Below are 11,730 nucleotides of genomic sequence, written 5' to 3'. Positions count from 1 at the left end.
CTGGGTCTCCTACACACGGCTGTGTCTACAGCCTCCCCAAGAGGAACCTCAGCCGCTCTGATGCTGGGATTTACTACTGTGCTGTGCTCACATGCGGGGACATACTGTTTGGAAATGGGACACAGCTAGAAATTGAAGGTAAGTTTTATTTTCTATACATCCAGAATGTTCATAGTTTTAGCAAGAATAATTTGTTACTGTTGAAATGTGGCAAATTTTACTGATATTTTCAAATTTGTATTACAAATAACTATATGTCATGTGTTGTCTTTGTGTTTTAAAGAAATACCTCTGAAATAAGCTGGTTTAAATATTTTATATTTGCTGTGTCCTCCAAAGATAATTTTGGATGCCTGTCTTGATTTCAGAGAGTTTCAGGGCATACATGTTCTTAATTTCTAGGACCCGCTGTGAATCAGCTAGTATTTGGTTTGGCGATGGCACTGATTGTATCTGTGATTGGGAACATAGTTCTCATCAACAAAATACATAAATCCTGTGGGATCTGTACAGGTAAAAATTTTTTTGGTAGCGAATGTTGGGTAATGAATTTGTCCTTGACATACATGTAACTAGATTTTAGATACTGTATGTATAACAAGATATCAGCTTTAACAACTTGAATTTTGTCATTATGCATTTTTTTCCAACATTAAACGTCTGGGTATCGAGGTCAAATAAAAAGGTCAAATACAGTATACTTCTTAGATTCTTAATTCAGCTCTTAGTTCAACTTTCACTTTTAACACTTTATATTCTCATGTTTGAGCAGCATGTGCTTCTCAGCAAGCTGACCGTGACAGTTCCACAGCAGAAGAATTCAGAGTACAGGTATAGGACAAAAACCTTCCTATAATTCCAGTTATATCAATATATATCTATTGCACAACTGAACTGAAACGTTGATCCTATTTTAAAAAAAGGTCTCATTTTACATTGTCTTAAAAAATACAAAAAGCAAGGGTATGCATAAAATAATGTATTACCATTGTATTTTATTTTGAAATTATTTTAATGGTAGAACAAAGGAATGCAAAAACATTGAATATCTTTTAAAATTAAATCAATATTAGCACACACACACACACACACACACACACACACACACACATTATAAATTGTTTTAGTGATTTTGTCATAGCTGAATAGGATCTCTTCTTCTCAGAATTATGATGCAGAGATGTTGAATTATGCTGCCTTGAATTTTGCGAACAAGAAACCTACAACTGGAAGAAAGAAGAGACACTTAAATGAGGAGAGTGTATACTCACGTGTAAGATAAACAGAGCAGAAGTGTCTGAATCTTTATTTTGTATCTTTCCAAAGTCATTAATGGGTTTCTTAATTTGTTTTATTTTGTTTTGTAAGTATAATGTAAAATAAATTCATCAATTATTTCATTTACAAAGTGTGAAGTTGCTCTTCAATAAAATTCAATACCAAACCTTACACTATGCGAGTGTCTGTAACTCTTTATTGTTTTAGTAAAGTGTTTTATATTTCATTCCATTTAAACCGCTGGGTCATTTATGACACAATGAATTATATGTTCATCTCTTGGTGGTATTGCAAAAAGACTCCTCAATGGACTTAAAGCGGCAATTTTCAGATTAAAGGTATATTTTAAATGTGGCATAGCCGTGAAGCAGGTAGTGTTGCTGCCTCACAGCACCTGGCCTGTTTGGGCATAGATTTGATTCTGGCTTAGTCTTTCTGGAGTTCACATCTTCTCTTCTGGGTGCTTTGGTTTCCTCCCGCAGTCCAAAGACATGCAGTTCAGGTGAATCGGTGACTCTGCACTTTGTGTGTGAACTGGAGAGTGTGTGTTTGTGTTGCTACACTGCAATGGATTTGCATCCTGTCCAGGGTGTACCCACTCTCAGCCAATGATTTCCACACACTGATTCTGTGATTAGCCCCATACCACTGCGACCCTGATCAAGACCAGTGGTTATTGATATTGGATGAATGGATGGTTGGATAAATTACACACTTTTTGTGAATATTTCTGTGTGTGGCTGCACTGCAACTGTGTTTCCAGGGCAGTTTGTGTGGACCATTGTGAGCCTGACTTGGACATTGCCATGTTCCGAGTCCGGGCGAGAAATGACAAACCAAAGTGGAAGGCGAGCAGGAAGTTTATTAGGGAAATCCAAAATTGTAGTCTCAGAGAGGCAAGGGTCACTGATGGGCTAACGCCGTTCAAGAGGATGATCCAAGAAGCAGAGTTGAGAGGAAGGCGAAGGGCTGGTACACAGGAAAGCCAACCAGGTAGGAGGGTACAGTGATTGGGGAACAAGGACCAGGGGACACAGGGCGAGGAACGAGGGCAAGGATTGATGAACAAGGAGCAGGGAGCAGAAGTGTCTCATGGGAAGCTTGGGCACAAGGCGAACAAGGTTCTACATCAAACTTGGTTTTGTCGTTGCCTTTTATGCTCCCGCCCTGACTGGTTCACGGGTGCAGCTCGTTGTGCCAGTAGCGCTGACGTGGCAGTACCCCCCCCTCCAGGAGTAGCTCTAGACGCTTGGCGAAGGCCCGGTGGACGACCCCTGGGTCTGGGAGCAGGCCGGTCTGGGTGTTCCCTGTGGAAAGTAGAAATCAAATTGGGGTCTAGAATGTCCCGAGCTGCCACCCAGCTCCGTTCCTTCAGCCCGTATCCCTCCCAATCTATGAGATACTGAAGGGTTCCTCCCCGTTACTGGGGCAGGCACGGCCGGCTGAGGTTGATGTAACGAGGTGGCCACCGGTTTCAAAAAGGAAACATGAAACGTTGGGTGAATTCTCAAGTATTGCGGCAACTGAAGTCTGTATGAGACAGGCGTTATCCGGCGAAGCACCTTAAAGGGGCCTATATTCGTGGGGCTGAGTTTCTTTGACAGGTAGGACCCTTGGAGACCTTGAGTGGACAACCACATTCTCTGGCCGGGCATGAAGGACAGAGATTGCCGGCGGCGGTCTTCCTGCCGCTTGATACTGGCCTGCCTCTGGAGAAGGTGCTTCCTTACCATCTCCCATACCTTTCTGTTGTTTCGGTATCAGTCAGTCATCGACAGCTGGCACGTCACTGGAACTAGGGTGCCACAGGAACAGCGGAGGTTGATATCCTAGGACACACTGGAAGGGAGAGCATCCTGTGGAAGTATGTGTCAGTGTATTATGAGCATACTCGGCCCACGGGAGGTAGCGGACCCATTGGTGGGGCTGGTCGAAGCAGTAGCTACAAAGAAACCTGTTGATATCTTGTTGTAACCTTTCCACCTGTCCGTTCGCTTGAAGATGATATCCTGAGGTCAGACTTACCATGACCCCTAGCTTCTTCCAGAAGGTCTTCCACAGTCTGGAGGTGAATTGGGGCCCCTGATCGGAAACGATGTCTTCTGGGAGACCATAGAAGCGAAAGACATGATGAAACAACAATTCAGCCATTTCTAGGGCAGTGGGAAGTTTCAGTAGTGGCACCAAGCGGCATCCCTTAGAAAACCGGTATAGCACCGACATGATTGTGGTATTACCTTCCGAACTCGGTAGGTCCACCAAGAAGTCCAGTGCTATGTGGGACAATGGGCGGTTAGGGACAGGTAGAGGTTCTAGGAGGCTGGCTGGTTTCTGGGTGGGTGCCTTTGTTTGAGCGCAAGTCTGACAGGCCACCACGTAATCTAGCACATCCTCCTTCAGTGACGGCCACCAAAACTTTTGTTGCAACATCGGCTGAGTCTTGCTAAACCCAGGGTGCCCGGCTGTTAGGTGGCCATTTGCCCACTGGAGGATGGTGACTCATAAGCTCGGAGGGACATATTGTTTGCTGGCGGGTTTACCTGGGGGTTCTGGCTTGGAGGCTAATGCTTGGTTCAGGTCCTGAGTAACCTCCCATTGAATCGGTGCCACCAAGTAGGCTTGGGGTAGAATGTAGTCGTGTTCCTGGTGGCCGTGCCACTCCTCATACAGTCGAGATAAGGCGTCTGCTTTGGTGTTCTTGGACCCTGGCCTGTAGGTTACTGTGAATACAAAGCGAGATAAAAAGAGCGCCCACCGAGCCTGCTGGGGGTTTAGGCGACGCGCAGACTAAGTATTTGAGGTTTTTATGGTCGGTCAAAACTACAAAGGGATGTTTGGAACCCTCTAACCAGTGCCTCCGTTCTTCTAATGCTAATTTCACGGCAAGCAGTTCCCGATTTCCGATATCATAGTTCCTCTTGGCTGCAGACAGTTTTCTAGAGAAAAAGGCACACGGATACATCAGTACTCAGTTGGCCTTGGTGTTGTGATAGCACCGCTCCCACTCCGGTCTCTGAGGCATCTACCTCCACGATGAATGGCAGCTGTCTGGTTGACGTAGAATGGGTGCTGAGGTAAACCAATGCTTGAGGTTGTCGAAAGCACGTTGGGCTTCTTCTGTCCAAGGTAGTCGGGGTGTCTTGGTAGCAGTCAAGGCGGTTAACGGGGCTGTGATCAAGCTGAAGTTTCTAATGAATCGACGATAAAAGTTAGCAAAGCCCAGGAAGCGCTGGAGTGCTTTAGTGTTAAGGGGATGGGGCCATTCTAGAATGGCCCTTACTTTCCTGGGGTCCATAGCTATTCTATCACTGGAGAGTATAAAGCCAAGGAAGGAGACCTGTTTCTGGTGAAACTCACTTTTCTAACTTCACATACAAGCTATGTTGGTGCAACCTTTGCAGTACCTTTCTGACCAGTTGGATGTGGGGTCCCAGGGCCGCAGAGTAGATCAAGATGTCATCTAAGTTGACAAGGATCACATTATTTACCAGGTCCCCTAGAACATGGTTGACAAAGGCCTGGAAGACACTAGGCGCGTTTGCTATCCCAAAAGGCATGACCTGATACTCATAATGCTCCATGGTGGTGCTGAAGCCTGTCTTCCACTCGTCCCCTTTTCTTATCCGGATAAGGTTATAAGCACTTCTAAGATCCAGTTTCGTGAGCCACTGGGCGTGACGGACTTGTTCTAAGGCTACCGTGATCAAAGGCATGGGGTGCGGGTACTTTATTGTTATGTTGTTTAAACCCCGGTAGTCGATACAGGGGCGGAGACCCCCATCTTTCTTTGCGATAAAGAAAAACCCGGCAGACGCAGGTGAAGTGGAAGGACGTATAGATACCAGAAGCGAGGGCTTCAGAAATGTACTGTTGTAAAGCCTGAAGCTCAAGGCATGACAAGGGATATATTCAGCTGTGTGGGGGTGTGGTATCTGGAAGGAGGTCGATCGCACAGTCCCAAGGCAGCTCCGCGGCTCGGGTCTGACTGAATACCTCTGCCAGGTCTAGATATTCTGGAGGAATGAGGATCTGTTGATTGTGGTTGGCCCCTTCAATGGAAGTGGCCCTGCATGGCAGTTTCAGACATGTTTCCTCACATTGGGTTCCCCAGGAGACAAATTCTCCAGTACTCCAGGGGAACACTGGGTCATGGCGGGACAACCAGGGAAAGCCAAGAATGACAGGGACATCTGGCAAGTTTATTAGGTAAAATTGGATAGTTTCCTGGTGACACGCTCCCACCGTGACTTGGAGTGGTCCAGTTTGAGTGTCCACATAACCCCCTCCTAATGGCTGTCCATCCAGGGCATTAATTCTCAGACACATCTGGCACTTCACTTGAGGGATTTTATGCATTTTGTCAAACGTGGTGTCCATAAAACTACCCGGAGCTCCTGAGTCAACCATAGCCTGAGCCACCACCTCCCCCGTGCCCCAAGATAAAACAATGGGTACTGTGAGACGGTTGCAGTGGAGAGTTCCACTCACCTGGTTAACTGGACACACAGGGCACTGAAGCTGGCGATGACCCGGGGTTCCACAGTACAGGCAGAGCTGTTCCTGTACTCTCCTCTGGCGTTCTGCTGGGGTAAGACGGCCATGGCCCACCTGCATCGGCTCTGGGTCCCCACGGCTGGGGCTGTTTCTATCCGGGGGCAGTCTGGTCTGGGGTTACCTGTCTCGCGCAGCATTGTCTAGGGCAACAGCTGTCTCGATAAACCGGTCCAAGGTCCACTTTTTTCCTCGGAATACCATCTCCTTACGTATGCACGTGTTCAACCCCCACCTAAAACATACCAGTAACACGGGGCTGCCCCAGCCACTGTGTTCAGCCAGCGTGCGGAATTCAATGGCATAATCGGCCACGGATTGGTCTCCTTGCCTAATTTTAAGAAGTTTATCGCTTGCGCTTTCATCAGGCAGGGGTAGTACAAAAACAGCAAGAAACCGTGACTTAAAATCGTCATACGTACTGTGCACACAAGTTTCCCATGCCACCGTTGCCCAATCCGGTGCCCGGTCCGTGAGCAGTGAGATCAGGTGAGTGATACAGCTGTGATCTGAACCGTACACATGCGGCAAGCTAGAGAACACAAGCTCACATTGCATGATACAACCAGCGCAGTGGGCGGGGTTACCGTCATAGAGTGTCAGAGGTAGCAGGCGTGGGTCCTGCTGCAGCGGCGGAGGATTTGGAGTGGCGTGTTGTTGAACAGATGCTGCGTGAGAAGCACGAATGCGGCTGCTCGTCGGAGGCGAGTAGTCCCTGTTTTTGCAGCACGCTCACCAAAGCCTGGAAACCTTCAGTGAGCCTCCTGAGCGTGTGTTCAATCAAGCCCTCGCTGAAAACATTCCTGCTCAGCTGGGTCCGTATTAGAGGCGGAACCTTCTGCCATGTTCCGAGTCCGGGCGAGAAATGACAAACCCAAGTGCAAGGCGAACAGGAAGTTTATTAGGGAAATCCAAAATCGTAGTCTCAGACAGGCGAGGGTCACCGATAGGCTAACGTCATTCAAGGGGATGATCCAGGAATGAGAGTCGAGAGGAAGGCGAAGGACTGGTACACAGGAAAGCCGAGCAGGGAGCAGTAGTGTCTCATGGGAAGCTTGGGCGCGAGGCGAACAAGGTTCTACATCAAACTTGGTTTCGTCGTTGCCTTATGCTCCCGCCCTGACTGGTTCACGGGTGCAGCTCGTTGTGCCGGTAGCGCTGACGTGGCAGACATCAAGCCAATGTAAGTGAGTGGAAGTAAAAAATATTCACTACAGAAATTTCAGTTAATGAGCCATGACACTCATGTGTTGTTAAGGGTGACATAACACTAGAATAATTTGCTCCCGCTCCGGTTAAGAAAAAAAAACAGCATATTACTTGCCTCATGAAAAGAACCAAAAGCACCATGTTTCAAAATGCTTGAAGTTGAAATTTTGTCTTAAGTTGAAGAAAATTTTTAGCACATAGTAAATTTACTCTGATAATCAGGTGTCACGCCCATGACCTCGGCGCAACTCAGTGCACCTGTGGATGATCAAGGAGACGGAGCATAAAAGGACGATGCCAAACCGACCAGGTCGTAGAACCTCATTGAGCCACCTGCTCACCCACAGCTGTTATCCTCTAAGATTTCTCCTGTAACCTTCTTTTCCTTCTTCTCCTTGTTCCTACCTTGCTCTGTTCCTGTCCTCCCCAAACCCAGTCCCCCTGTCCCCCTGTCTCCTCGTTCTCTTCACTCCCTGTCCCTTGGCTTCATTTTGTGGTTGACAGCTTTGGATTCTCCTTCTATTGACGTCTGCTTATCTGTGACACTTGCTACAACAATGACTATGCGTTCTGCCTGCCAATCCTGTACAGAATAACACCATGCAACTGCACTTGGGTCCACATCACCCTGACAAACATGACAGCAGGTTGAAGTGTAAAAGTTACATTTCAAAATTATTTAGTCTTAAGGCCATTATTAACTTGTTTGGAACTTAAATGACATCTAGAAGCCAGAAAATGGCTGTAGTAAAGTAACAGGCACAATAAGCATGAATGTGTTGAGAATGTAAGATTGTGGTGGGGATTTTTATATTTAATATTATACCGTGCAGCACTCTGGGTTCAGATGGGGCAAGAAAGGATGCACAAATACAGTTCATTACGAATGTTGATTGGAACACCAGCACACACCAAGAGGTATAGGTGCAAACACAAGGAAACTATGTTCTTGGTCCAAGGACCCTTTTTCCTCAAGGAAAATGTCTTTTTTTGTACTTACTTTTTAAATAAAAACATAAAAAAAAAAAAAGTTAGCACACAATTCTGCCATAGGCTGAAAATGTCTGAAACTGAATTATACAACTGAAAACCTCAGGTGCACTGAGAACATAGATTGTAATAGATTGTGAAGTCTTAAAGTGGAAATCAGGAAGCCACATTACACCACATTGGTCATCTGTGGTGAGGAGTCAAAGGAAGGGCAATCTGTGCTGTGTTCATGTGCATATTAAGATGGGTGGTATTCTGTTCTTCTTCTTCAAAGTCACCCATTGATAGCCAGGGAGGGAGAGAGACCAGAACTTGGTACGAAAAGACAAATAAAAAGGTTGAATTAATTTAAAACTATCAATAAAATTAAATATTTCCCCAATGAAAAGCGTTTAGAGTGTATTTCATGGTTTGAACGGAAAATATCTTGTGTTTGCGGAGCAAATCAAAAAAACAGCCAGTTTAGCCACACCTTTTTTTCCATGACCTTTTTGATGCATTGACAAACTTACTTCAGTCCATGTGCTGATCTAGTCCTCCGAGAAGATACTGATGCTGCACCTCAAGATGTTCACACTCTTTACAGCTCTGGTGTTTTTCAGTGACGTGTGTAAGTGTAAATTATAATCATTATTACAAATTGGTTACTGCAGAATTTCCCTTAAATTGCAATAACCAAGATTAAATGTTGTTGACATTTTTTCAGCGTAAATCACTGACTTAAATGATACCTTTCACGGTTTATTAGTGTTTTGTCTTTTTTTGTGCCATTTTCAGACATGACACAAACTGATGGTGTTCTCCAAGGAAATCCTTTGCTGGAAGGTCTACCAAGAGGCAATGTGACATTGACATGTACATTTTCAAAGGACGAAACAGATTACATTTTTTGGTACAAACAAACCCTTGGAAAGGAGCCTCATGTCATATTAAAGTCTCATCTAGCCTTGGGTGTTCTTTACAGCTTCAACCCAAAGCGTTACAAAGTGCAAGCTCAGCAGGGGAACAATCATTTAATAATCTTGAGTTCAGAGCCATCAGATTCAGCTTTATATTACTGTGGAATATTGAAGGATCGTGGAATTTTATTTGGAGCTGGAACCTTTCTGAGGATAAAGGGTAACACACGTTTTCACATACTAATCTGTTAATTACGCTTAATGATTAAATTACTGCCATTTACAATTATTAAGGCTTTTCACAAATATTATTCAGATTCTGAAGAACAGCAGTCCAGCAGCAGGACTGTGGTGCAGCAGCCTGTGTCAGACCCAGTACATCCAGGAGACTCGGTGACTCTGCAGTGTACAGTAGACAGTGAGACCTCTGCAGGAGAACACAGTGTTTACTGGTTCAGACACGGCTCAGGAGAATCCCTTCCGGGACTCATTTACACCCATGGAAACAGGAGTGATGAGTGTGAGAAGAGCCCTGAGGCTGGGTCTCCTACACACAGCTGTGTCTACAGCCTCCCCAAGAGGAACCTCAGGCGCTCTGATGCTGGGATTTACTACTGTGCTGTGCTCACATGCGGGGACATACTGTTTGGAAATGGGACACAGCTGGGCATCAAAGGTGAGAAATTCATATTCACATTTATTAAAACATGAAGTTTTGAAAAAACAGATAACATATGTTTAATGAACTAAAGAAAACTACGCGACTAAGCTATTCAGTACCTGTATGATATGTTACAATTGTAAAATAAGAAAATAATTATGCATATGATGCAAAGAAGAAGATTTTCAGTATATTCAGACTTTGTTTAGTTAGCTTGCATTTTATAGCACACCCTAAGTGGAGCTTACGTCCGAACCCCTTGTCCCATTTGGGGTTGCGAGGAGCCAGAGCCGAACCCAGCAACACAGGGCATAGGGCTGGAGGGGGAGGGGACACACCCAGGACAGGGCGCCAGTGTGTTGCAAGGCACCCCAAATGGGACTCAAACCCCAGACCCACCGCTGAGCAGGACTCGGTCCAACCCACTGCTCCACCGCGCCACCGCGCCCCATGTTGAACTGAAACACAAATGTTAAAATCAAAGATAAAATTTACTCATCAGCCTGAAATTTCAAAGTTTGAACAGCGGAATGAAACTGGAAAGCAGATAGTAAGAAATTCACTTCATCTTAATATATTTTTACAGAGCGCTCTTCTCACACAGCGACACAGAACATACAAATTCCTCACAGGCAATGATGAACTCAAACCCATGTCTGAACAAACACATCAGGAGCTGTACTGCTATGCTACCCTCTTCCTCAAACAATGCTATTTATTAAAAAGAAATCACAAAGTACTTACCATAATGTTACTTAAATAATTTGAAGTACCTTGTTGTTGTACAGACCTGTCAAACTTATTCGGAGCTCAAGACGTTAAATGAAAGTTATTTCCTGTTTATCTTAACTGCCTTCTTTTATTTAGAACCTGCTATGAATGTGCTGGTCTTTGGTTTGGGAACAGCACTAGTCATGTGCGTGATTGGAAACTTCTGCATTCTTGTGTGCAACAGAAAGAAAAAATGCTCTGAACATTGTTCAGGTAAATATTGTATATAAAATGTACAATTCATTGCTTAATTGCTCAATTTTTCTATAAATTTAATGGCATGAATAAGTGCCAAAAATGCCATTATGTTTTACGAGAGTATTACTATGCCAAGTCACATACACAACTATGTTTTCAATGTTTTTCAGCACTTTGAAATTGGAGGACCACAGGCAAATAGTTGTTGGTTGTCACTTTTCAATATCATTTTAAGTTTTTCACCTTTCTTATTACAGCACTTATTTCACAGCAAGTTCAACATGATGATTTGAGTGTGGAGGTATCGAAAGTTCAGGTATGTAAAAAAAGTAACCTGACACAATTTAAAAGATTTCAAACTTCTAAACCAGTTGAGTACTTATGAGTTTAATGGATAAAAAGATATGAAAGGGTAACAGCTTTAGTTTTATGCAACTCCATGTGGAAAGAAGCAAATTAACTGTACCTAAGAATTACACATCTATGTCACTCTTTCTGCTAATATAATGCACACGTTATATTTTTCTCTAAAATGTATGTTGCTTTGGAAAGAAGAGTCTCCTAAATGAATACATGTAAATGTAAATGAAAAAGTAAATGTTATGAAATATAATATTTCTGAATACAGAATTACTTTTCCATAATCCATAATTTATAATCAATAACATATCATTTTCACAATGATGAAAACATATCTCAGTGAACCTTTTTTCCCTAGAATAATGATTTGAATTATGCTGCCTTGCATTTTGCTGATGTGGAACCTACAAGTGGAAGAAAGAAGAAAGAGTTGAAAGACAAGAGTGTGTACTCACATGTCAGATACACTGACTGGGAAACTAATTTTGTAACACCAGACTAACACAACATCCTGTCGTGGTAAAACTTTAACTGGAAATTTTCATACTGGTTTTAATTAATTTTTGTATGTTACGAGAATGTGCTTCTGTTTTTATCAGTTGTTTGCACACATATTGAAAGGTCACAGTTTAAAATGTGTTTGAGCACTTTGCTTTAAGGTAACATGTCTTGAAAGGTGTGCTTTGAAAATATATCTGCTTAAACATATACTGTTGCTTAATAACTTGTGCAGGTTACAGCTTGTGTTATACTGTCAATTAACACCATATGTCTGTTACCACTATTGTGAATTGAAAAGGTGCAAAATATGGA

General features: G+C 43.8%; 1 protein-coding gene across 1 annotated transcript; it reads left to right on the top strand.

Moving 5' to 3' along the window:
* Nucleotides 1-8,807: 8,807 nt before the first annotated feature.
* Nucleotides 8,808-10,735, top strand: LOC108925259 (uncharacterized). Its single transcript, XM_018737087.2, has 4 exons — nucleotides 8,808-9,147; nucleotides 9,244-9,603; nucleotides 10,456-10,572; nucleotides 10,728-10,735. Exons 1-4 carry the CDS (start codon nucleotides 8,808-8,810, stop codon nucleotides 10,733-10,735), a joined length of 825 nt encoding a protein of 274 aa, XP_018592603.2.
* The last annotated feature ends 995 nt before the right edge of the window (nucleotides 10,736-11,730 follow it).

Source organism: Scleropages formosus, chromosome 13 (genome assembly GCF_900964775.1).
Source record: "Scleropages formosus chromosome 13, fSclFor1.1, whole genome shotgun sequence".
NCBI classification, from domain to species: domain Eukaryota; kingdom Metazoa; phylum Chordata; class Actinopteri; order Osteoglossiformes; family Osteoglossidae; genus Scleropages; species Scleropages formosus.
Note: the sequence above shows the minus strand (reverse complement) of the source record. Positions and strands in the feature narration are given on the sequence as shown.

Excerpts from the sequence above, each read along its gene's own strand:
- LOC108925259 (XM_018737087.2), top strand. The coding sequence starts at position 8,808 with ATGACACAAACTGATGGTGTTCTCCAAGGAAATCCTTTGCTGGAAGGT. Across the intron at positions 9,148-9,243 it reads AACCTTTCTGAGGATAAAGG|ATTCTGAAGAACAGCAGTCC; the intron begins GTAACACACGTT and ends AATATTATTCAG. Across the intron at positions 9,604-10,455 it reads GACACAGCTGGGCATCAAAG|AACCTGCTATGAATGTGCTG; the intron begins GTGAGAAATTCA and ends TCTTTTATTTAG.